At 45.3% G+C, this 26,827-nt stretch overlaps 1 protein-coding gene across 2 annotated transcripts in view; it reads left to right on the plus strand.

The window, feature by feature from the left end:
• Positions 1-26,827, plus strand: part of LOC146785479 (nuclear body protein SP140-like protein) — a 509,550-nt gene that overhangs the window by 418,315 nt on the left and 64,408 nt on the right. For both annotated transcript variants that reach the window (XM_085634556.1, XM_085634557.1), the window contains exon 14: positions 22,319-22,424. In XM_085634556.1, the coding sequence (XP_085490682.1) occupies positions 22,319-22,424 (106 nt within the window). The remainder of the gene's footprint in view (positions 1-22,318; positions 22,425-26,827) is intronic.

Here is a 26,827-nt window from a genome sequence, read left to right on the forward strand (position 1 = left end):
TAAATCCAATGTTACCCGGAATTGGGGTCCGGAGCAGGAAAGCGCTTTTCAGGCCACTAAGCAAGCCCTGTCGGCAGATACGACATTGGTGTATTTCGATCTGGCATAGGAATCTTAGCTGTCCGTGGATGCCAGTCCCACCCGATTAGGGTGAGTGCTTTCTCAACAGCAAGGCAGTGGGGAATGGGCCCCGGTAGCATATGCCAGTCGAGCGTTAACAGCGACAGAACGGAGGTACTTGAATATAGAAAAGGAGGCCATAGTTATCCACTGGGGGTGCTGCCATTTTCATTTATACCTGTATGGCCAGCCATTTATTGTGCACATGGATCACAAACCCCTTATTCCTTTGTTCCTGGGATCCTCATTTAAACCCCCATCACAAATCGAGAAATGGGTTCTTCAGTTACAGGACTATTGTTTCACTGTGGTCTTTCGTCCGGGAACACAAAACCTGACTGACTATCTCTTGAGGCACTTCCCCCCTGCCACTCGGAGCAAGGAGTCGGATGCAGAGGAAACTGAGGAATATGTGCGCCTGGTGGTGGACGGGTCTAGGCCCCTTCCTCTTTTTTTGGGATGAGATTCTGGAGTCCACAAAATTGGATGAGTGCTTCCAACTTTGTCTTTCTGCTGTGAGAACCGAGAAATGGGGCGTCTTACTGAACAAAACAATGTATCACACTGAAGATGCAAGGTCTACACTGGTGTCCCTTCACTATGTGAGAGGTGAGTTGATAATATCTCCGGAAGGGTGTTTGATGAGTGGTCCACGGTTGGTGATTCCTGGATGTTTGCAGCAAAGGGTGTTGGATTTGGCCCATTTAGTTCCTCACAGGGTTGTCAAAACAAAATCCAGATTAAGGTGCAAGGTGTGGTTTCCCAGTCTGGATGCTTTGGTGAAACACACCATGAGGAGGTACGTGCTTTGTCAAGCAGCCGGGCCCGCTGATCCACCAGCACCCATCCTTACGGAAGCAATTGCATTGTTTCCCTGGCAGCAAGAGAGCGCAGATTTCAGGAGTCTCCCAGATGGGCATATGTTGGTGGTCATCAACGATTTATCCAAGTATCCTGAGATTGAATTTGTGGAATCCACCACGGCCAGCCAAACTATTCCTCGATTTGAGAATATTATGGCTTGTTTGTTGAACTTCGTACCGATAATGGCCCTCCTTTTTCAAGCCAGGAATTTGCTGTGTAGGTCAAGTTTAGAGGGATCCGTCACCGGAAAATCACTCCCTTGTGGTCTTAGGCCAATGGAGAGGTGGCGCACTTTATGCGCACTCTTAATAAGGCCATCAGGATTGAAGTGGCAGAACGGCAGGAGTTGGATTGTGCTTTATGTGGTTTTCTAAGAGAGTATTGAATGACCCCTCACTCTACCACCAAAGTAAGCCCAATGTCTCCGTGCCTGAATTTACCAATGGGTGATGTGATTCCTCATCTCAAAGCTGCACCTGCCAAACATGAGCGGATACTGGACGAACTGCGGCAACGCAAGCTGAAGAATGACATGGTATGTCTGAGGCGTGGAGCGAGATCCAGCTAATTTAAAGTAGGGTATGCCATTATGGTGTGAACCGGCACCCTAAAGGGAAGTTTAGCCTGCCTTTTGAGATTTAGCCATGGATAGTTCAGACAGTACAGAGCTCAAATGGGGAATAGTCTAGGCTCTTTTGCTGCCCACAGCGTATAGCGAACAAGGCTAAGGGGAGCATATCTTCCCACCTACGTGCCTCTAGATTCAGCAACTTTCTCAGAGTAGTCTTCAGGGTGGCCTTGTACCGCTCTACCAGTCCGTCTGTCTGGGGGTGGTAGGCGGCCGTAAGGATCTGTTTGATGTGTAACTGCTGACACACCTGTTTCATAAGCCGGGATGTGAAAGGCGTACCCTGATCGGTGAGTATTTCTTTGGGGAAAACCGACCCGAGAGAAAATGTTAACCATGGCCTTGGCTATCTGGGTAGTGTTGGGTTGTCTAAGGGCAACGGCTTCTGGGAATCACGTGGCATAGTCCACTAGAACCAAGACATAGCGACACCCGCTACGCGAGGGCAAGAGGGGGCCGATAATGTCCATTCCTACCATGGAGAAGGGGACATCAATGATAGGTAGAGGTCTTAGGGGTGCGCGGGGTGAGATGTAGTGACTGGTTTTCTGGCAGATTGCACAATCACAACAGTACTACCTGACCTGCTGATAAATTCCCGGCCAGTAAAATCTCTCCAGGGTGGCCTTCTCGGTTTTAGCCACCCCAAAGTGACCACCTAACAAATGGCTATGGGCCAGGTATAAGACCTTTTCCCGGTAGGGAAGTGGAACTAAGAGCTGAGTGGGCATGGATCTCCTCCCCCCCCCCCCTTCCTGCATAACAACCCTTGTTTTTATAAAGAATTGTGGACCTACTTGTAGGGGTTCCTCCTGTTCGGCCGCTTGCCTCCAAGCTTCCTGTAGGGTGTTATCCTCTCTCTGAGCTGCACGAAAGTTCATATCGTGGTCCCATAGAGGGGTAGCGGAATGGGTTATAAAGGAAGGCTTCCTGTTTCTCTTCTCCCTTCTCCTTTGTTGCTTACTCTTCCTGCCTTTCCCTTGTTCCCACCCGGGATCTAGTTCATGGAAGAATGGTGCCTCTTCTCTCCAGTCAGTCCCCTCCTTTTCCGAGTCTTGTAGTAAGTTGTGTATGTGTGGGTAGTTAGTTCCCAAGACCACTGGCTCAGGTAGGTGAGGGAGGAGTCCCACTTTCATGTTCACTGGGTTTTGGGTTGGCTGGTGCTGTATGGCTACGTTAGCAAATGGGATAGGCTTTACTGTCCCCGTGGATGCACTGTATGTTGACAACCCCTGTGGTGGCAAGTGGTCCCCCGGGTATGACTTGTGATCTCATGAGGGTTTATTGGCTCCCTGTATCGACTAGGACATTTCGGGGTTCACCGTTAATGACTACCTGTCTGTGGAATGGGTGAGAGTCGCCTCCTTTACAACAATACAGAACCCATGTATACCCGACTTCCATTGGTTCGTTTCTTTGTGGACAGACCCGCGCTATCTGTCCGAAGGTGCCACAATGGAAACACTGGGGTCCCAAAGGAGGAGAGGGCCAGGGTATTGGCATCATGGGATTTGGTACCACAGTCACGGTTTCGGGATTTCGGGGAAAGGAGGGGGGTCTGGGGTTCCTCACAGGATGATTACCTGGCTGTTTCCAGGTCCCTTCTTCTTTTCCCTTTTGTAGCTCTTGGGCCCTAAAGTATGTGGCTGCCACTTCCACAGCTTTATCTAAGGTTAGGTCAGTGTCTTGATGAACCCATCTTTGAATGGGAGGATGCAAAGAGGTGAGGAATTGTTCGAGGTAGATTTTTTCTACTATCACCTCCTTGGAGGAGGTTAGGGGCTTTAGCCATCGGTCAGCCGTGTCCTTTATGCGATAACATAAAGCTCTGGGGTTTTCTTGGGGTCCCTCTCGTATGTGACAGAGCCTTATTCTGGTAGGTCTCTTCGTCGATACCCATACGCTTGAGGATGCATCTTTTAATGTCAGGATAGGGAGTGGTTCCAAGGGGATTGGCGGCCTGGTAGGCTGCCTGGAGGTCTCCATTAAGAAGGGTTCCCAGGTATTGTCCCCACCTATCTTCAGGCCACAGGGCAGCACGGACCATCCGCTCAAAGTTTGAGAGAAAGAAATCCGGGTCTTCCCCTGGGACGTATTTTTGCACTACTACTGAAGGTGGGCCAGTATAACCGCGTGGTTGTCCAAGCACCTCCGCCAGTTTTCCTATGGTGGATTCCTGGGTTTGGCCCTGTCCGGTAAGGGATATTATGTAGGGCTTCCCTCTCGGTTTCAGCCGTTTCCAGAAACCGGGCCATAATTTTCTCGAGGCGGTCCTGCTCCTCGGCCATCTTCTTTACGATGGCCTCCCTTTCCCCCGATCCCACTTCTGACACTAACTGTCAGAGGGACGATCAGAAACAGAAGCGAGGAGGCCGTATAGGATCAATGCTGTAGTGTTTATTGGTGGTATACAACACAGCACAGTAAAGATCAGGATGACAGTTTTTAAATGTCAGGATGTAAAGGAGAATGAACAGGGTATTCCTGTTGTTTCAGCACAGGTGTTTAGGTTGTCCTCAGAGGTTTCCTTCTTCCTTGAGACTCCCGGACATTATAGGTACTTCTGGTGCTTCTCTAGTGTCCTGGCTGATCCTCGGAGTACTGGCACTCGCTCAAATACAAAGGAGAAAAACAGTGGTCACTGCACACGTCCAATACGTCCTTTCTAACCTGTCACCACACCACGTGATAGTGCCTGCAAATAAGAGTGAGGTCCAAGTGCAGAAAGAGGGGAACACAAAGTGAAGGGCAAAACTTATTTAAAGAAAAATAAGGTGGATCAGTCGTCCACCAATCCTTAGTGGGATTGCCGTTAACGACTGTGTGGTGATATCCCCCACAAGGGAAGGAAGTGAAGGAGGGCTTGGCACAGAAAGAGTTATGAGGCTAAGGTGAGACAAGAGGGTGTTTAATGCCTCCCCCATAGACCAAATACGCTCCTTCCCCTTTCCCTGTTTCTCCCCCCTGCCCCATCATGTACCGCTGTCTGCCACAACTCTCCTGAGTTGTGGCGGCTCGTGCGTGTCCTCCGGGGTCCACCAGTCTTCGGACCAAATATCAGGAGCTTCTGGGTCTTCCGCTGTGTTCCTCTCCACGATGACTCTGCGACCATCAGCTTCCTCTGGGGTCTTCTTGCTTCCTCTGGTGTCTGCTTCGGATCACGATTCCTCCCGCTTCCTTACAGCTGACGCCCGACTGACTCAGGTTCTGGCTTTTTCTGCCGCTCGTGACCTCCTCTGGACGTTCCCAATTGGTCGACTCATCGGGTTCCGCCTCTTCCCGAATGAACAGTTTCCGGGACGGTCTCTGCTTGCTGTGGGGTGGGGAAAAGTTCCGTAATTATCACGGGTATGCCGTTCGTGTTTGTGGTGTCATCGTCGTCTTCGCTAACAAGGTAAGGCACCAACGTGGGCTCTACCGCGGGGTTATCGGTGGTAATGTTGTCTCTCCCTGGGTTTTCATCACAGGACACGTTTTGTCTAATTGTGTGTTTTGTTCTTGTCACAACTGGTGGTATTTTTGTTTTGTTTTTGTTTTTTTTGTTGTTGTTTTGTTTTGCAGGTTGTGGAGGAGTGTGATGTGTCACTGGTGGGGCATACTATTGCTTTAGTCGCCCAAGGGGTGTTTGTGTAACCTCCCCTCTGGGCGCAAGTCTCGATAGTCACTGTGACGTAGTAGCGTGACCATTTGAATAAAGAGGCTCGATAATCATACGAGCGATAAGAAGAGTATCCTGTGAGTCTGGTCTTGATTAATTACATAATCCAGCGTACCTTCACTGTCAGGAGTGGTGAGCATAACAGTCAAGAGTAAATTGACAAGAATTGGCAACTGGTACAGGGTTTTCTGTAAAAAATCAGATCAAAAATGAATTACCATGTAAATGAGGAAAATCTATGAGAAAAATAATTGCAGGGTATCTGTAATGACAGGTCGTAGCCAGGAGGATAGCTTACAACTTTATTCCGAAATTCTGATACAGACACAGCAGATCCTGCACCTCCTACTGGCACCTGTCCTGACCTCACAACATTCCACTCACTGCATCATCCACTCACCCACTTATCATTCCACCTACAAGTCAGTAAAGGGTCATAACACATCTTCCCCTTTGCACAGCATGAACAAACAATAACTTAAGAACAAAGCAGTATGTACATAACGAGCCATTGCAACACAATCCAAATTAAATGGTAGAATTATGAAGCTGCACAAGGATCTGTTTTGTAAAATCAGTACCTACTTCACAAAACCAGTAAGTAACATAAGCAAGCGGAAAAGTGAAGAAGCTAATTGGTACAATAAGGATTGTAGGGAAGCTTATAAGTCGCTGGCCGTAGCCATCAGGCAGAATGTTCATACAACAGTCAAGCTTACCCGACAAAACTGTAAATCTGTACTAAATAAAGCCAAGAAGGAATGGGACGAACAGAGGTGGATAGATCTCTATCAGGCCAGTAAGGAGAGGGACTCCCAGTTTTTTGGGCAGCAGGTAAAATGGGGGAGAGGAGGGCAAGCTTTGGCACCCCATGACCATGTTGCTCCGGAGATGTGGGTCTCTCATTTTGCAACACAATTTGCTTTACAGGTAGGGGTGAAAACGAGGTTGTATACACCATTCTGTCTCCTGATAAGGCATTGAATTTTAACATAGAGAAAGTAGAAACAGTGTTGGGGTCAGTAGCCAAGGGCAGAGCGCAGGGTCTCGATGGCATCCCGGCTGACCTGTTTCAGAGTGACAGGGTTATCTGGCAAGGGTACATACTCTTGCTAGTGAACACAATAGCTACTGGAGCAGCCATACCAGACACATGGAAGGGTGCAGAGATCCTGCCAATATTTTAAAAAGGTGATTGCTCTTGTCCAGGTAATTATAGACCAATTAGTCTTATAGATGCCATTAAAAAAATCATGGGTAGAATGGTACTAAACAGGATACGTGATTGGACTATTGGTCAGAACATATTAACCCCAGTACAGGCAGGATTTCGTACCAATGTGAGCACGATAGATCAGGTCTTTCGGTTTGTCTTGATTTATTGGCAGGTAGTAGTGTTGGCTGGTGGTACTATCTATGCAGCCTTTGTAGACTTGAAATCTGCCTTTGACCTGGTCTCTCGAAGTAAATTGTGGAGGGTATGCAAGAATTTGGGCATGTCTGCAGAACTGTTATCTGTGGTGGAGTGCCTACATGTTGGAAATGTTGCCAAAGTACGTTGGGACACCCAGGGTAACAAAACAAACCCATTCCCAGTGTCTAAAGGGGTGCGCCAAGGGTGCGTTTTGGCACCAACTTTATTTTCATTGTTTATTAAAGGGGTTATAGATTACTTTTCAACTTTTCCGACTGACGCTCCGTTGCTTGCAGGTGTCAAAATCCCCCTACTTATGTTTGCAGATGATACTTTAATCATCTCCAAGACACAGTGTGGTCTGCAGAGGACACTAATAAGATTTGAGGGGTTCTGTAATGATCGTGGGTTGGTGATCAACACAGATTAAATTACATTTATGGTTCTCCATAAACATAGAGTAATGAAGGGTAGGGTGTCCCTAAATGGTGAACTTTTGGGGCAAACAGATGTTTTTAATTACCTGGGGATCACGTTGGGCAATACACTCAATTGGAACCCCCAGATAGATATTATGGCCCTAAAGCATTGTCAGTTAGGTGGAGTTCTGTTGAAGGAATTTAAGTCCTCACATACCCAACCCATGTACCCCCTATTTAAGATTTATAATACGAAAGTTATTGCCTCCGTAATATATGGAGCAGAATTATGGGGTTTTAATGATTTAAAGCCATTAGTTTTAGCGCAGAAGAAGTTCGTGAGAAGTGTCATTGGCCTACCACAGAGCACTCCACTAAGGCCAGTTTTTCATGACTTAGGTCTTAGTAGAATGGATGAGGTTGCTAGATTTCGTCCAATTGCCTGCTGGCGAAGACTATGGACTACTCCTGAGTTATCGCAGTATGCATCTGCTCTAAAAGATGTATGGGACTTAGATACATCACGTAAGATTAAGTGATTACAAAATGTAAAAATCACACTGGTCAGCATGGGCCTGCGACATTTATGGGACGAGCCTGAGAGCCAACAATTCCCCCCCAAAAAAGAAATAAAAAGGCTCTATTGGTCTATGGTGGCAAACAATAATATACTAACCGCAGAGTCAACATCACTGACTGGCACATTTTTGGAGTTTAAGCCTTGTCCCCAATATGCGATACCAAAGGGGATGATGGACGGAGCGTTTGAGCAAATCAAACACTCACCCCCAGTCAACTGATCTGGGTTTAATCCACCATCATTCTTTAGCTCACTCCACCACCCCAGTTCAGAAATGGCCATATGCAAATCAGTCTGACCCTGTGCCTCATGGGAACAGTCCAGCCCGAACTGCCAAGCCATGTCTTCCCTGGACCAGAAACAAGCATCCTGGGACCGGTTTCGGGTTCATAACCCACATCAGCCAGGCTATCTTGAATCCAGTGGCAAAGTGAGCAAGGGACCCACGTCTGGGCATACCCCGCCAACTTAGGGCGAACAAAGCGATACCAAAGGGGATGATGGACGGAGCGTTTGAGCAAATCAAACACTCACCCCCAGTTAACTAAACTGGGTTTAATCCACCATCATTCTTTAGCTCACTCCACCACCCCAGCTCAGACATGGCCATATGCAAATCAGTCTGAACCTGTGCCTCATGGGAACAGTCCAGCCCCAACTGCCAAGCCATGTCTTCCCTGGACCGGAAACAAGCATCCTGGGACCCGTTTCGGGTTCATAACCCTCATCAGCCAGGCTATCTTGAATCCAGTGGCAAAGTGAGCAAGGGACACACGTCTGGGCATATCCCGCCAACTTAGGGCGAACAAAGCGATAACAAAGGGGATGATGGACGGAGAGTTTGAGCAAATCAAACACTCACCCACAGTCAACTGATCTGGGTTTAATCCACCATCATTCTTTAGCTCACTCCACCACCCCAGTTCAGACATGGCCATATGCAAATCAGTCTGACCCTGTGCCTCATGGGAACAGTCCAGCCCGAACTGCCAAGCCATGTCTGGATTTTACCCAGATCTTTTGACTGGGAGTGAATGTTTTGATTTGTTCTGCATTCCGTCCATCAATTGTGTGTCTTTTGCTTTCTCGCCCTAAGTGCTCCAGGTATGCTCAGACGTGAGTCCTGGGCTCACTGTGCCACTGGAATCATGCTATCCTGGCTGAAGAGGGGTGAAAGCCCGAAACCGGTCCAAGGATGCTTGTTTCCGGTCCAGGGAGGACCTGGCTTGGCAGTTAGGCCTGGACTGTTCCCATGAGGCACAGGGTCAAGACTGATTTGCATATGGCCAGGTCTAAACTGGGGTGGCATGGTGAGCAAAAGAATGATGGATTTAACCCAGATCTTTTGACTGGGAGTGAATGTTTTGATTTTTTCTGCATTCCGTCCATCAATTGTGTGTCTTTTGCTTGTCCACAATATGAGCACTACTGGGATGTTATCACTAAACCGAGGGATAGACGTCTATATTTTCAATTTCGAGTAGGCTCATTACCGGTCAATGCATTTACACATAAATGGCACAGTGGAAACGACAGTATGTGTAAGTTGTGTTTGGAGTACGAGGAAACATACTTGCACGTTCTATTTGTTTGCCCGGCATACCAGATTCCACGGAAAAAATGGCTGCACCCATTATGTAAGAATATGGGCGTTAGGAGCAGTACTATTGCAATGAGAATACTGCTGACTGACACAAAGGTATCATGCGTGATAGCAGTTGCCAAATGTTTTAGTTGGATGTGGTCAATTCGAGAAGGGAAAATGATATAGCCTGTTTAGTTCTTTTTAGCTTATCTAATTTAAAGCCGATAAGATCATTAAATGATGCTGAATAGGGTAGGCTGTTTTTTTCTTTTTAACGCCCAAATAAGGTTGCTATTTCAATATAAGGTGGAACTTTGCTCATCATCCCTATCATTACCCTTGTAAATCGGTGTATATCAGATAAATCCGGTATCTGATCCTCTGTGCCCCTCATGGTTGTGGACTCCAAGGTTAGCCTTCTTGCTTAGAAATACAAACTGTGTTATAAGACTTGTTTTATGTCTTTTGATATTTATATGAATTTTGATGTTTTATTAAATTATTTGAAATCTTTAATTTTTGAACTAACAGAATGATTGTTTATTAATTGTACTGACCCATGTACTATAATAAAATTTTATACATTCTTTTTTTTTTCTTTTAAACAAATGGGGAAGAGTGCCTTTAATTGTAAATTGTCTTTTAGGATCTTAATTGATCGAAATGAAGATTGATGATGACATAACTCTTCACGGGAATATAAATCCTTAAAGAAATACAATTTCAATGACATAGAACAAAGATAGTTAGTTCAACCAAAGTACAAAAGTTTACAGTGATTGAAACAATGACACTGAAACCCTAATGACCTACATGCGCTTTCAACCAAGCTGTTTTCCTTGCAATCTCACCAAACCTCCCAGTCTTAACTCCCATTTCTCCTGTGCTCTCCTCTCAAAGCATAACTCCTCCTACTCTAAATTAATCTCCACCTGTGGTGGTGTCCCTTGCAATCTTTTCTCCTCTTGGGTTGATATTCGTTGCCTCATTGGTTTCCCTAGACACATTGGTATCCCCTGTCCACCACCCACCAACACTTCTTCCCCTTTGATGCTCTAAGCTCCACACACATGCTAAGGCTTCACGATCTATCACTGAATACTCTTCTTCGGTAGGTGTTAACAAACGTGATCCAAAAGCCACTACACATTCTTCCCCTATCTCATTCTTCTGGGCGAGCACAGCACCAATGCCCTTCCCACTCGTGCCCGTCGTGACTATAGACTTCAACATGGGATTGAAACCTTGCAAAGGCATTGCTGCGTACATCTCCTGCTTAATAGAACTAAACTCCTCCTGACATTTAACTGACTACTCAAATTTACATTTGTTCTTTCTGAGTTGTCTCTCATTGTACGTTTTGCTTGAAAAATTCTCAGTGAGCTTGGAATAGAATTCCACAAGATCTAGAAAGGCTCTTCCCTCATCCATGCTACTAGGTATTGGAGACTTCTCTACAGCCTCTAGCAATTCCCTCTTTGGCCTAATGCCTTCGACAGATACTTCGTGACCTAAGTACGTCACACTATGTCGAGTGAACCGACACAATTCTGCTGTCAGTCCTTTTTCCTTTAACACCTTCATCACTTTCCTAACTGTCAAATCATTGTCGGCCTTAGTTTTACCCATTAAAATCATCTTGAAAAAACATTACATTTCTCACTTCTTTAAACAATTCAAACATAATACGTTGAAACATCACCGCAGCAGAGGCCAATCTGAAAGGCCCTCTCACAAATCTAAAATATCCAACAGGAGTTATGAACATAGTAAGATTCCTGCTTTTCTTGTGTAGAGGAACCTGGTGGTAAGCAGCAGTGAGGTCTATTGTAGTAAACCACTTTACCCTCTTTGTGACTGAGAGCATTTCTCTAATCTTTGGTAATGGAAATTGGTCCATATTTATGTTCCTGTTCAGGTCCCTCATATCAACACACAACCTGAGTTTCCTATTGGCCTTCCTGGCAATCACCAAAGGTGAAACCCATTCTGACGCATACACCCGGTCAATCACCCCTTCATCACACAACTTTTCCAACTCACTCTTGACTTCCTCACTCAAGGGTAAAGGTATACTTCTCACTTTGTGAACTTGTGGTTCCGCACCATGTTTGGCAACCCTTTAATTCATCTATAGCACCTGTAAAGACTTCTGGATATTCTTGAAGGATCTCCTGTTCCATTCTTCCATCATGTTGAACAACTAATACTGGCTCCTGACTATTGGAGTTGAGTACAATCCCCAGTTCTCCCTGATCACCTCAGCCTAACACTGACGATCCAGATTCAACCACATACAGCTCACACATAGCCTTCCTATCTTTAAACATGAAATCCAATTATTTCACCCCAGTCATTTTAATGTCCTCCCCTGTGAATCTCTTGGGGCGAATCACTGTATGTTCCAGAACATTACCTAGAATCTGAGCAAACTTTTCACTCCACACCTTCTCATTTACAATAGTGTAAGGCGAGCCTGAGTGAGCTGTAACAGTGATAAGTACTCCCCTTACAGCAACATCGCATGTGGGTTTGTTCCTTTGTTGCCCATCCACATTGAGCACACCCTCATTGACATTTAGTACACACATGTTAATATTATTGTCCTCGGACTCCTCCGAATCCATTGTGGAAATCTGCATGAGAAGATTCACTCCCCTCACACCCCCTCTCAGTATTTTACACACCTTCTGGAAGTGTCCCATGATGCTGCATCCCACACACATCTGGTTCCTTGCAGGGCACCTCTTGTCATTTGCCAAATACCCTATCTTCCTGCTCCTAGAAAACCTGCCCTTGAATGCAGAACAATAAAATTGCTCACAGGTTTTATCTTTGTTCACATCCTTCTTTGGTTCCCACTTATACACCTTCTTAGACTTCTTCTTTGCCTGAACTTTTGCTACCACTCTGTGAGGAAGTGCCATCTTTCTTGCATGGTATGCCCCCACTTTTTGCTGAATTGCTGAATGTACTTTGACTGAGTGTGCCCTGGACTCCTGCCAATCAGGTACCCAGGGCCTATGTTCCTTCCCTAAAACACAAAACACAAATTGGCAAACCCTGGCCACATGTCAGCCCCTGGTAAATGGTACCCTAGGTACCCAGGGCCTTGTGACCAGGGAAGGCCTCTAAGGGCTGCAGCACTCATTGTGCCACCCTTCGAGGCCCTGTACCCTTACACACACACACTGCCCTTGCAGGCTGAGAGTCTGGGTACAAGACAAAACAAAGAGTTGACATGGCACGCATCCCTGTGTGCCATGCCCACCACCTACACTGCCATGGCATACATCAGCCATCCCTCTAGATGGGTGACCTATGCCCAAGGTGTGGGCACAGGAGCAGGAGCCCTGTGCCCCTACAGTACCCAGGTCCATTCCTGGGCACTGTAAGTGCAGTGCTGCCATTTAAGAGTATTTGGTGCTGGGAGCTCATCAAACACGAACTCGCACAGCACCATAATGGCAACACTGAAGACTGAGAAGTTTGGAATCAAACTTCTCAGCACATTAAACCCACACTGATGCCAGTGTGGGATTTAATGTACCAAGCACCCCAGAGGGCATCTTAGACTTAGAGATGCCCCCTGAAACCTAACCTACAATCCACGTCTGTTCTGAGGCTGCCTAGGCTGCCACACAGCAGACATGTTGCTGGACCCCTGGGTAGGAGAGCCCCTGCTCTCCTGGGTCTGCAACAATGCGCATCCTGGGCGAGGTGCTAAATCTCCTCCCCCAGGATGGGCAGGGGGAAGCTTCAAAGGCATGCCGCCTCTTTGAGCTTCCCCAGGCCACTGCAACCCCCCAATCTGGCGGGAAGCTTGTCCGGAAACCCCAAATAAGGACAGGGGATGTGCCAGCCTGCCAACCCCACCCCTCAGGTGGGGGAAGCGAGGTGAAGCACATCTCGGGGCTCTCGCCATCTTGAAGATGGGAAGCCCTGCCCAATCAGGACTAGGCTACTGCCCCCCTCCCACAGGAGAGAGGCAGGATAGGGGGTGTACCCACCCCAGGACAGGGACTCATTGGTCCCTGCCCTTCACCTACCTGTAACGCCCCTAAATCTAGTATTTAGGGGCACCCTGAACCTTCCTTTTCCAGATTCCAAAAATCCAAAGAAGAGCTAGAAGAAAGAAGACCTGCCCTGCAGCTGCTAAGAAGAGGAAGACACCAACTGCTTTGGCCCCAACCCTACCGGCCAGTCGACCCTCGAACCTGCTCCTGCTCCAACCCGGCATCTCTTGTGGCCAGCAACCTCACAAACCCCAGAGGACCTGACTACCTTTTGACTCTAAGCCCCCTGGGACTCCCATGAGTAGAGGCTCTACTCAAAAATGACTTCTAATCCCTGGCAGCAGCCCGGAACCGCGAACCCAGCACACTCTGCACCCGCCAAGCCTGGCTTGTGCCGGAGTGAACAAAGATCACAAGGATGACCCCACGGCGACTGTGACCCAGAGTCCGGTACCCAAGGACCTCCCTCGACACTCCTGAAGAAGCCTGCATCCTCAGAACCAGGTGCCCCCCCCCACCGCTATCAACAGAGGGTAAGATTTCCCGACACCAAAAGGCACCCCTGCACCCGGCGCCCGTGGCCCCCTGTGCCCAATCCTGGGGTACTTACCTCTCCTCCAACTACCCAACTTACCTCTCGAAGTGGTGGTGGCACCTGAAGAATCTTCGTCCCCGAGCTTGCAGTCTTTTTCTAAACCGGAGATTTCCCATTGAAATCAATTGAGCGCCCGAAGGCTCAAAAGCACCCTGCACCCAGCCGCCCGAATGGCCCTGGCAGTGCAACCACACACCTATCTACTTCCCCACTTGCCCTGAGTAAGTGACCAGGAGCCCAGCTCCCACAGCCGCGTGGCCTGCTAGTCAGCAGCCACCAACCAAGGCCCCCCTACCTCTCATAGGATAACATTGGGCCTAACTCTCTCTGCACCCGGCCGCCCTTGTGCGGCTGAGGGTGCACCAACTGTACCTACCTGACCCTGGGAGACCCCTGAGTCTATGCCCAGAACCTTAACTCTGCCAGTCGAGTAATTACCTTTAAACCGATAACTCAATTTTCTCCATAGGGTAACATTGACTGGCTTTTCCTGAAATTTCTTCTAAGTGTGGACTTTTCAAAACGTAAAATATTCATCAAAAATCAGCCGAGTAACGAAAACGAAAATACTCACCTGCTCTTAGGTGAGCTCCCAGTGCTGGATCTTGGTGCCCAGCACTGACTCTGAAAAATACTTACAACTGTACTTACCAGTAACCCAATTTTCTCCCATAGGAAACCATTGACTGTTTTTCTGTGAATTTTCTTCTGTGTTAATTTCTGACAATGTTAAATATTCTTTAAAAATCGTATAATATCTGAAAACGTAATTACTTACCTGTTTTGGATAAAGGTCCCAGTACTGAGTCTAGACACCCAGTACTGGATTACAAAAGTAACGAGAACATACTATAACTGCAACTTGAATTTTCTGCCATAGGGAATCATTGACTGTTTTCTATGAAATATTTTCTAAGTGTCAACTTTTAAAATAGAAAAATATTGTCTAAAAATCATCACAGTAATTAAGTCGACTTTTATCACTTGATTCCAAGTATTGACCCAGGACTGAATCTAGGATCCAGTCCTGGCATTCCAAAAGTAATCCTAAAAGTAATCTGTGGCAAATAACTTTGAAACTTCTATTGAACTCAATGCATTATTGTGTTTAGAATTGTGTTGCCTATTGCAACCACTTGTAACTTCCTACAAAAATCAATTGCATATTGCAAAAGTATTTATATAAAGCATCTCATTCTGAGAAAGTATATTTTAATACCTATTGTTGGTTCTAAAATGAAACAAGCATATATTTTTTTATATATAAATCATTGGCCTAGAGTTCAGTTATTGAGTGTGTGAGACCATTTGCTGGCAGAGTGTGTGCAACAACTTCTTTACACTGTCCTCTGATACTGCCTTACTGCTCGACCAAGCTACCACTTTAGAGAGTAAGGTTATATCTAACTTTAGCCTCTACCAAACCTCTGGGGACTGTGGACTCTGTACACCCTGTACCTATTTGGGAACAGTATATACAGAGCCACTTTCTCACACACTCCCTTCTCAATATCCTCTCCAATTTTGTCGAAACTTTGCGGAATGACTGCTTTGGCACATCTGCCAGTCAATTCTGTTTTCTTTACTAACTCTACTACCTCCTGTAGTGACGACTCCCCCCATGGTCAACAATTTGTCTTGGACATTCGAATTAGCACAGCACATCACTACTTGATCACATATTAATTAGTTGTGCAGAGTAGTGAATCTGCAAGTCAAAGCTAAATTATTCAGGGCAGCCATGTAATCTTCTACAGATTCTTTCTACTGTTTTGTATGAAAGAATCTGTAGTGATCCACAGAGACACATACTATAGGATTGAAGTAAGCATCCATGCCTTCTATTGTGTGTTTGTATACATCACCCTGACCATGTGGTCTAACTTTCTTCTGAATGCGATTGTAAATTTTCAATCCCCCACACCTAAACAATGTAACAACATTTTTTTATCCGCTCAGGTGTCGATTCTTAATCCCACTCAAAAGTGGAAATATAATTCTAAAAATACTCTTTACACTCAATCCACTTTAAGACTGGTTCCCTTTTTCCAGCCAAAAATGCTTGTGAAGGGGACAAGTTCCATAAATTTCCTGAAGCCATAACAATAAATACATTAAATTGATGTACTCTTTAAAATATTGATTTAATTACACGTATATCTTTAAAAAAAACATTACACATGCATATCTGCATTTGCTTCTAAGAAGATAAAAGGGCCAGAATCACTAGCTTTGAGTGTGCCAATCCCTGATAGAAACAATGGAAGACTAATGAAATCTAAAGCGTGCCTGTCGCTGTTAATGCCAATTTCCACCTACTCATTCTACTCTTACAGACTCAACACTCCAAAGTCAGGACAGGATCACAACACTATCACAGGAGATTGGCAACTCATCTCAGAGCTAGGACACAAATTTCTTAGGGCGGGGAGCTTTAACAGGATATCCTTTTTGTCCCGTTGGATGGCATACTATAATCCGCAAGTTTTGAATAAAATGTTCCCGCCAGTCCCAGATCAATGCTTTCACTTTCAATGTGATGCATCTGGTAACTGGCTGCACATATTTTATGCATGTCCCAAACTTCTGGGAGGAGTTTTTTCTAGCCCTGAGTGAAGGTCTGCAGTTCAAGATTATAGCTGAAACAAGTCTTGTATTATTTGGTGCTTCCAATGGGTGTCGTAGAGTAAATAAATATGGGCAATACTTTATCTCCATTGCTTTAATCGTAGCATGCTTTTTAATACTCTATCTCTGGAGAATGACGAATGTTCCAACCATCCAAGGCCGGTACAAGAAAATGATAAGGACAAGAGCTTTTGAGGAAGCATATGCAAGACAAGCTGGAAATGTCAGCTCCAGGGGTTTGTGAAGCGTTAAATTAGCACTTCTCTGATTGGGGGCCAAAGTATGATTATATTTTGAGTAAACGTTGTATGGAGTGGAATGCACACTTTCTCAAAGTCGGTTTGTATCGTATCCAATGGCTTGATTTTAGTGGCATCCGCACTTTAATCTCTTGCGGAGTGTTTATGATAGTACTGCATCTCTTTGCACTTAATTCATCCGGTCAGCATTGTAATCTGTTGAACTTTATATATCTCTTATAAACAAGTACCCTATTTTTGATGCACTTTAAATATTTAAGTCTACAGAGTTTAGGATCAATTTCTGTTTATTTATATATTTTGCATGTACTGTATTTATATGCCCTTGATATATCTTACAGAAACAAGAACGGTGTTTTGGATGTACCTTAATTATTTAGGTATCAACATATTCAGTAATTTGCTATTTCCTGTTTGTGCACCTTATGACCATAAGTGGCTGCTTGTTTACAACTTAGAAAAGGTATGAGTCTCTCAAAAGAAAGTATGGTATTTCGAGCAGCTGGGATTTTAAAGATATTATCAAATTGTATGTGTAACGGTCATATTCGTACATTTTGAGTGTCAGTGTCAGACTAATCCTAGACCTCCCTAAATGGACCCATATGATCACCCACCTCAAGAAGCTCGATTGACTCCCAATTCAGAAGAGATGCCAGTTCAAGATGTTTATCCACACCTTGAAAACCCTCCACAACCAGGGACCAGCTTCCACCAGCAACTAACAGAACTTCCACCTGCGGTCTACCTATCTCTGCCTCGCCCACACCACCCGCATCAACAATGGAGGGCGCTCCTGCTACCCCCCTGCAAAGTGCTGGAACAACCTCTCTCTTTCCCTTCCTGGAGCTCATTCTCTCTCTTGGAATTCAGGAAAGGACTCCAGACCTGGCTGTTCCACTGAGCCTCCCTGCAGCAGTGCTCTCAGTGCCTGGATACCCTCATGGGTGATTACCCGCGCTATACAAATCCACATTGATTGATTGATGACCTGGTGCTCCTTTCTGATGTTTTATTGTAATATATGTATTTTCTGTCGAACCTGTTCAATATAAAAAAAGAGGCTACAGTTAGCCCTAGGGCCACTGCAGTCAAGATGGTACTCAAGTGATCCTATGAAAAGTCACGCTTAGATGCCCATGAAATTTTAGATGATTTGGTTTGCTCCGGCAGAATGCAGAAGATCCTTTCATGCAGCAGAAGTGAGGTATGACAAAACACAAGTGACAAGAAAAACTATTTTCAAGAATAGGTGGTGCAGATTTATCTTGTGCATTGGTAAAAGTGTACTTATCAGTTTTGAAAAGAATTATTTTCATTTCCTATGGAATAGAGGCTTCCTTAACAAAAGTGCATACTTTCCTAGTGCCTCATGGAAAACGATTAACCATTGGAATGTAAAAATGAATGCCTGGCAAGGGCACTCGTAGTAAGCAGTGTTAGCAGCCAAATGTACAATAATAGCTAAAAAGTGGAGGCCAAATTAGCCGAGTAGAAGGTAAGGTTGCATTGTTTCTTCTTGGCCCATTCTTGAGTCTGCCTGCAGGTTAAGATTGTTAAAGAAAATATTCCCACACAACATGAGGTCTGAAACTATTAATCTAAGAAACCTCTATCTGTGAGTAATAGAAACAGATGAAAAGGGCATTTCCCAGTACCCCAAATAGGCGTCAGCTGCACAGTTAGAGGCGCGACAAACATATAAAGGGCTCCTATGGAGATCCTGTGATAAGACTGAAAAAAGAAGTTACACAGTTGCAGGATTCTGTGGTTATGAAAAAGTATGCAGAAGACCTTCAAATAGATACAATAATTTAAATGCTGGCCAAGATAATGAGAAATTTCAAGGCAGGAAACAAGGATTCATCCCTCATTGAAAGGCACAACTTGAAGGCATATTAGCATGACCAAAAATATGGCTGTAACAGTTAAAGTTATCCTAAGGCAAATCTTTAAATTTCGCTAGACACCAGGGGCCAGATTTTTTAAGGTTTTGCATTGCCCTTGTGTGGCACAGGGGCGACGCAAAACCTTGATAAATCTGGCGCAATGTCAATGCAAGAGTTACGTGGGATTTATCAAGCCTTGCAAGGCCATCTTAAATAAATCTAGAGTATTGCTGCCTTGTGTTACTCTGCCCCAGGAAGGGGTTCCATGGGTGGAGCGTAGGTGGTCCCACGCATCCACCCATGGATTTTGGCGCATACCCAGATTTACCATTAGGGGTAGACCTGGGAATGCATTGAAATGCTACGCCTCCCCTGGAGAGGCATAATGAGGAGAAATATCTTTATTTCTCCTTTTTTCCCTCTTTCCAAGTGTTCTGCATTCTGCAGCACACATAGAAAGAGGAAACTGTCTCTCAGTATTGTTTTTGTGCAGGAATGTGTCCCTTCCTGCACAAAAACAATCCTGCCTACAACACAGGCACCCTTGTACCATGATGCAAGAGTGCCTACGTTGGCACTAAGCAGCCTAAGGTGCGCCAGAGGAAGGAAAAAACAGGCATGCGAAGTATAATGTTAAATATGGCCTATTTCTGCCGTTTTACGGGGTGCAGGAAGGTGGCTTGCTGCGTGAAAAAATTATAAAAATTGGTCCAGGTATAGAATCACTAGTAGGTATGTGAAGGTCTTGTGAAAAGATGTTTCGAAATTTTCTCCACGTCCATACAATTATTTATACCGATATGGTGGGATAATTAAGCACTCAGGGTCCAGGCAGTTAACCTCAATGATGAAGGAATTAGATGATCTTCCCTGATCTCCTTGACTGAAGACTAAATAACAAAGGGATGAGTGAGAAGACTAGCTCACCTTCCCAACATAATATTAAAAAACAAATTGCAGCAAGCAATGCTGCCAAATATCTTAAGGATGCCCCTCACACAGAGTGTGAAAACAACGCCTTTAGGTTTTCTTAAAAGACCCCTCACTCACCAACCTAGTTGGTGGTATACTTCATCATTGAGGTCCCACCCAAGACACCAAGCGTGTCACAGGTGTGCTTCAATGCCTGATTACAGCAGAGCTGTTTTTCTTTTTTTAGAATGATTCCTTTTCAGAAGAGATGAAGGGGTGAATTAAAATTGCTATCCGGGTTACCAACCTCACATGGAGTATTTTATAATAATGGTAACCTTAGACAAGGTTAGAATTCTAAAACCCTTTTTCAAATGGGGAGAGGAGTTTGCCTAACGGCTAGGGCGCTCGACTTCGGACCTGGGGAACTGGGTTCGAGTCTCGGTAATGACGCTGAACATCCTGTGATTCTGGGCAAATCACTTAATCTCCCTGTGCCTAACAAAGAATGAATGTGTGTCCTAATGTAACGTAACTGGTGCTATGTAAAGTGCTCTGATACCTGATTGGATTCGGGTCAAGTTTGCGCTATATAAAACTCTGCAAAAAAAAATAAAAAATGTACTAGGTTCATTTAACGATTTGGAAAAGATTTTCTGAATCGTTTAATGCGTTTAGGGAACCATAATAAATAGGTATTTGGAAGTGGCATGATAAGGGTGTCCCTTCCAAATACTTATTTCTTATGGTTTGTAATAGTGTTTTGGGACCATAATCTGTTCTGACAGTGGCAGTATGTAAAACCTTTCATTTTGTTTCTTTAAACACATCCCTTTGACCTTTAAGGAAAGCATACTTTTTTTTTAAAGATTGCTTTATTTAAAAGCAATCACAGACATGGTTGCCTGCTGACCCCAGAAAATTACCATGCTAGTGATGCCAGCAAATCATAGAGTGTTGCAGATTAATACTCATGAAATGGGTAGTATTGTAGCCCACAACAATTTGATATTTTATGAACCGGCCTATTAGTACATAGGTCGAATTGCAAAATTCCAATGCATTCAGTAAGTCGGGGCACAGATTGCAACCACTTTTACTGAATGCATATTTAGTAAATGAGGCCCTAAATACTGTACTTACTATGTAGATTGTTTTGCTGCCTATATGAGGATAACGTAGCATTTTATCGATGAGAGTCCTGCCATGACAAGAGTGTTGAATACCCGCAAGTGCCCTTTTAATGGGACAAATACACTGATCATTATAATGTTACCAGCGAGGGTGGAACCAAAAATCTTACATATTTTGATGAGAATGTTTGTGTTTGGTCAGGATATGCGAACATGACACTTTACAACGCATGCGTTACTACGCATGTCATTACAACACATTATTTACACCACAAAATCCATTACAACGCATGTCATTACAACGCATAATCCATTACAACACAATTACCATTCTAACTCTGCTGGGGGGTTACTTTGGGGAATGCGTTGTAATGGATTACGGTTCCTTAGGCTTACCAGAGAAGAAGCTTCCATTACTATACATAAGGGGCATCACCTTTGACACTTAAGGAACACTGCCTCAAAGTTTTCCAAAGGCTTTCACTATGCCAGCAGTCTCATGGCTGGATGCCATATATGGTCATTCTTTTCAGAAACTGTTACTCATAGAATGATGCAAAAGAAGAGATTCTGACTATGCTGGGGACTATTGGCTGAAACAATCGTCTTCATTCAGGTCAACCACTACACAAAACAATCATTCAGCAGCAGGCCCTATTTCTTGAATACTTTGAAATGTGTTTAGTTTTATCCAGCAAAAAAAAGGAGAAATACATTAAAGAAACAAAAAAATGCAAATTCGAAAGTCCTGTGTCTCTTTAAGTGCCAGAGAGAAATCCAAAACAATATAAATTATTTAAACAGCAAAATAAGGTTTTTTAAAAACAATAGGCTGTTTTAAATGCGATACCTAGGCTGTCTGATCTGTTTTGTTCCTGAATTTTCCCCAAAATATATGAAAATGTGTTAACATTTACTCAGATGAGCTTATTAAATCTAAGCTCATCTGGGTAAATCTCACTCCCTGCTCTCAGGTTTGGAAAGTGAACTGTTACCCCACACTCTCACCTCATTCCCCCAAAAGGCAAAGAAGTACTACAACACAGTAAGCTTACCACTCCTTACACTTAGGTCAAGACAGAGAGCTTTTTCTCAATGCTGTTACCTACATGTTAGTTAAAGTCTGATAGGTCTTTCAGGCTCGGGCCCTCCATAAGGACAATGAGTACTTATACCACAGTCTGATAGAGTTCTTAAAAGAAAATGCAGAGGCGCTACTACCACATTCACACACCATCATCGTTTAAATTCAGTCAGATTTTCTCCTGCTCCTATATTTGCCTTCTGATTTCTAATAAATTAGCTGATACCTCACCCTTAGCCCTCAGTCCCACTGATCTCCATGTTACACCATTACCGCAGATAAAGGCAATGATTGTTCCTAATCACTATCACCGCCTCCCCCGCTCTGAGTTAAAGGCAGTAGGTCCTTTTCAGATCTTAATTTCTCTTTCTCTCGGCCAAAGGCAGAAAATTCAACCCTTTGCTCCTCTGGACGCCCCATGTCCTTACCACCCCTCACAAATGTCTCTGCCACTCTAGGTGTATTCTCTCTCTTCCATTTTCCAAAGATCTAAACATTTTATGTAACTGTTCCGCTCACTCCTTATGTTTCAGTGACACCTGGAGCTGTACTTTCTGCCAAGTGAAGTTGGACTCAGGGCCTGCTGTGAACTCTGAGAATCAGGTTCTTAACATGCTTATTTCTCCCCGGAACATTCTGGTAAGTAACCACAAATAAAGTCAGTCAAATAGCCTGTCATTTTTCTTTTTCATCTTTACAATTCATGAAGTGCTAGAAATCATGTAAGTGTTTGGGGCTACCATACAAAATTACGTTCCTTCCCAGGCTGAAACTTGGGCCTGTCTTTTATGAAGTTGGTTCTGCCTTCAGGGCTACTAGGCAAGAAGGCAAACAACAATGGCATTTCCATATGGAAATTCCAGATACCAGCATATTCCTAGCAACGTTTACCAGTCCTGAGGTGCCAGGAACCACAGGCCACTTCATGCCACACGGAATGCCGCTCTGTCCACATCCAAATAAGGTGAGAAGATTTACAGTTTGATTTAGAGGTCAGTGGAGGAGGCAGATTGGAGGCGGGATACAGTCAGAGTCATTGGCACTGTTGATTCTGGTGGCGGTTCCAATATCTGGCAAGAGTGGTAACCTTGGAAGAATGAGGCTCTTGCTTCTTCCTTAAAGTATGACGGTGGTGTGAATGCTTGACCTCTTCCCAGGTTAAAGTTTTGCAATAGCATAGTTTTCCCTTGAATACTGCTGATGGTAATAAAATATCTCAAGATTTTGTTTAGAAAATTCCCATCACAAGGCATTATAATACCTTGTGATGCGGCTTATGTAGCGTCCTCCCCAGCCCGGCTACTTGCCAATTACTACACCACACACAGAACTTAGTATAGCACATCTTTATTCTTCGGCATGTAACTGCGAACCTGCATTCAATTCACTCCACACTAACGCTTACGTCACAGTTCTACGGAGTCCATCAGGAGCCACAAGGGTTCTGTCATTTCAAACTCACACAACGCTACAACTCCCCCTCTGTTAAATAAAAAAGGTCAATTTGTTTTTACAAAAATATAAGCAATTATCTTTACAATGAGTCTTCATGGTGCTTTGATCACATGTCCTACCTAACCTCTTCTTCGGAAACTGGGGACAGGCAGTAGAAGTGTCCATGACCTGTTTTGGTGATATACAAACAACAGCAATCCGGGGGTCTTCACTTGACCTTTCTGACCCAGTATCCACCTTGGCATTAGTGTCTGATGAGCGATGAGCCACATGTCTGAAATGCAAGGAATCTCACGTAATAGACTTCCCTGGACGCTGGGCAGTCACCATGTGTCCTTCGCTGGTCAAAACATTTAAAAAATGGCTCAGCAACAAAAGTAACATTAGATTTTCATTTTCTATGTTCACAAATAAGCACCTGATCCCTTCTAGAGAATGTAACGTCTTTTGCATGTCAATGCTGGTGTGCATAGACCTTTATTTTCTTTTTACTATCCAAGTAATGCAGGTTTATTCCTCAGTACTTCTGTTGGACAATTGAGATAACTTAGTGGTCATGGCTCTCCCGAACATCAAGGCTGCAGGGCTTTCACCTGTGGTCAAGTGAGGGGTCGAAAGTAAGCTCGAAGAGCCAGATTCAAGACTGTTTTAAGATCGAGCTTTTCTAGTGCACCACGCTGAACAGTTTTCTTAAGAGTACTCATGAAACTTTCAACAAGGCTGTAGGAGAGTAGGGTCTGCTATCCTATGGTCACCCCAAATTTTTGCTTTTTGCTTCACTGGTTTTTGACGTATTGAGGCTGTGGGCCTGCTAATCAGACCCCCAGCCTGCTGTTCTCTCTGCTAAATTGACACTATGCACTTTAGGTGCATAACCCATTGGAACTGGATCACCCTGTGAGCCCCTGTAGTAGTGTACCCTAGGTACCCAGGGCATTGGTGTATCTGAGGCCTACCAGGGGCTGAAGCATGTATTGTGCCACCTCTGGCCTGGCCTAGCAATTTGACACAACTGGCTGATCACTCAGCTGGGGTAAGTTGGTGTATCCACCTCTTACTTAGGTGTAGTATGCCTATACCTAACCTTAAATTGGACACATGTTAGCCTATAAGTCACTCCTATGGCAGGCCTTAACAATCCTGAAGGCAGAGTGCTTGGTTTCATGTGAGATGGTGCTCTGGCATGAGCTGAGCCTGTCTGCAGTAGTCGGAACAACTTCCTTCTACCGTTTCCAGATATCGCCATACCATATACTCTTAAGTGCATTATGAACCTCGCGGTTAAATGCTATCTTTGGTTTGGCTTTATCAAAACATGTCGAGTAAGGTGTCATACTAATACTAACCCCTCGCCAATTCTGGCGACGGGGTTAGCATTCCACCCTCCTAGAGGGACACGACATGTACAGAACCTGAAACCCGGGTAAAATCAGACATAGCCTCAGCTCCACAAAATGGACGCTGCCACCACAGACACAAGTCTGCCCTCCTGCTGCTGGGAGTCCTTCCAGCTTGGGAGACGTGGACAAAGGGTTTCCTGCCAGGGGAGGTGCGAGCACCACCCCAGACAGGATTTTGTGTATTGGTCAGGTAGGGCTTGAAAGGAAACAGACATGCCTGAGGCTCACAAGGAGCCTCGGTGCATATGCCAGTTCAATCCGGTCCTGGGGCACACCAGCCCCAGACCTGGGGCGAGCTGGACAAAGGATTGGGGGTGTAACCACCCCCCTTCCTGGTCCCACCCTTAGGGAGGGACCTAGCAGGTAGTCCGGCCCCTAGAATCCGCTTAAAGGTAGGAGCTGTGTCCAAAGACTTTAGACATCCTGGAATCAACTTACAACTAAGAAGAAGACGGGAACTTCGACGTTCTGCTGCACAGAAGACTGAAGGAAATCTCCCCTATGGTCAGGGAGTGACCATCTTGCTAACGCAAGCACCATCCAGCGAATCGACGTCTGCTTTGCCGCCGCCTCCCGCCGGAGCCCGAGCCCAGAGACCGACAAGGACTGGACCGCCAGACCTCTCACCGCCCGATCCACAGTCCCTGCAAAGAAGGAACCCGTGGAGGCACCGAGACACGTGGAGCCAGCCACCTTGGAAGACACTCGACTACCTGAAAGCGCGACAACAGAGGCTCCCTCCGAGTTGTGCTTTGGGTCCTGAGAAGCCCAACATCCGAGCAGCATCTGCACCAAAGGTGAGCCCTCCAGCATCTCCACGATCTGAGTGGGGCCCCTCTGCACTTCGCGACTTGACGCGCCTAACCGGTTACTGGTCCGTTGACTAGTGGCCATCTTGGCAACCATCTTGAAAAACTACGATGCTGGTCTGGTTGCTCCAGACTGGCCCCTGCTTCCCTCCAAAGGAGCAGCCCCTCTGACCTTGCTGGTCAGAGCTAACAGCTTTCTTTGATTCCTGCGACTCCTGCTTTTGCCAAGGCTTGTTTGCTTCTTCTGAGTCGCCGACACTGCCGACAGCGAGAGCCTGCGTGGGACAGCTCGTGACCTGACTCCTGGACGTCGTTGACCTTCAGGGACCACGTGGCTGCAGAGACAAGCTACATCTCTTTACCTGTTTGCACCCGACATCGCCTGGTACCTACCTGGTGCCACGCCGGTCACTGGCTAGTGACTGTGAACACTGTCCCCTCTGCTTACAGGTCTTCTACACTTCCGATCCATCCTTGGATCCACCGCATCTCTTCTGGACCGACCGCCTGCAGCATCTTTGTCGTCAGGCTCCATTGAACAGATAGACGAAACCCGACGCACTTCGAGCCCTATGCACCCGCTTCCTGTGGGTGAGGTAAAGCTGGCACTCCGGTGCACAAGTGTAGAGTAACATCTCTAATGTCTAGGTTTGAAGTCTTGAGTTCGTAGTCCAACCAGAAGACCCTTCTAGCAGTAACTTTTGAACAATTACGCACCCATTGAAAACCTATGGGCGCCCGCGTGTAACTTTCCTCACTGCACACGCGACCCGTGGACCTCCTGGTCACTAACTAAAGTTAGCTCCTTGTAGGCCCAGCGATTCTAGAGGCCCTAGGCCTTCTCCCTTTCCTGTTCGTGGTACTTATACCACTATTTTAGTATATGGTTTGAGCGGCCACCAGGGCCTATCCATATAAAGTGCAACTTTCGTATATTGTGATACTTTCTTGTTTAACGATTTGTGCTCCTGTGCTCATAAAGAGTCTAGGGGATACTTTGAGTAATAAATACATATATATTTTGAATATATATCTGTGTGGTGTCCTTTCATTGGTATAAAGGGGGGTTACATATGGTAAAACAGCTTGCTTAACATGCCTAAACGAGTTTAGCCTAAAAGACTGCTTAGCCTACGCTACCACTAGGGCAGCTGGTCCGAAAAGGTTGACTTACAACCACACCATAAGGGTTGCTTGGCATGGTACAAGGTGGTCACTTTAATTAGTGAACATCATATACCAGGCCAACTTCTCACAAAGGCCATTGGCTTGTGACCAAAGAGGTGGGCTCCTCTGAAGCTTCACGTTACGATGACTGGGAAAGTCTCTAAATTCTCAACTGTTGAAATGTTGACTATTGTACGTAGAACGAAGGAAC

Source organism: Triturus cristatus, chromosome 11, assembly GCF_964204655.1.
Source record: "Triturus cristatus chromosome 11, aTriCri1.1, whole genome shotgun sequence".
In the NCBI taxonomy this organism is placed as follows: Eukaryota; Metazoa; Chordata; class Amphibia; order Caudata; family Salamandridae; genus Triturus; species Triturus cristatus.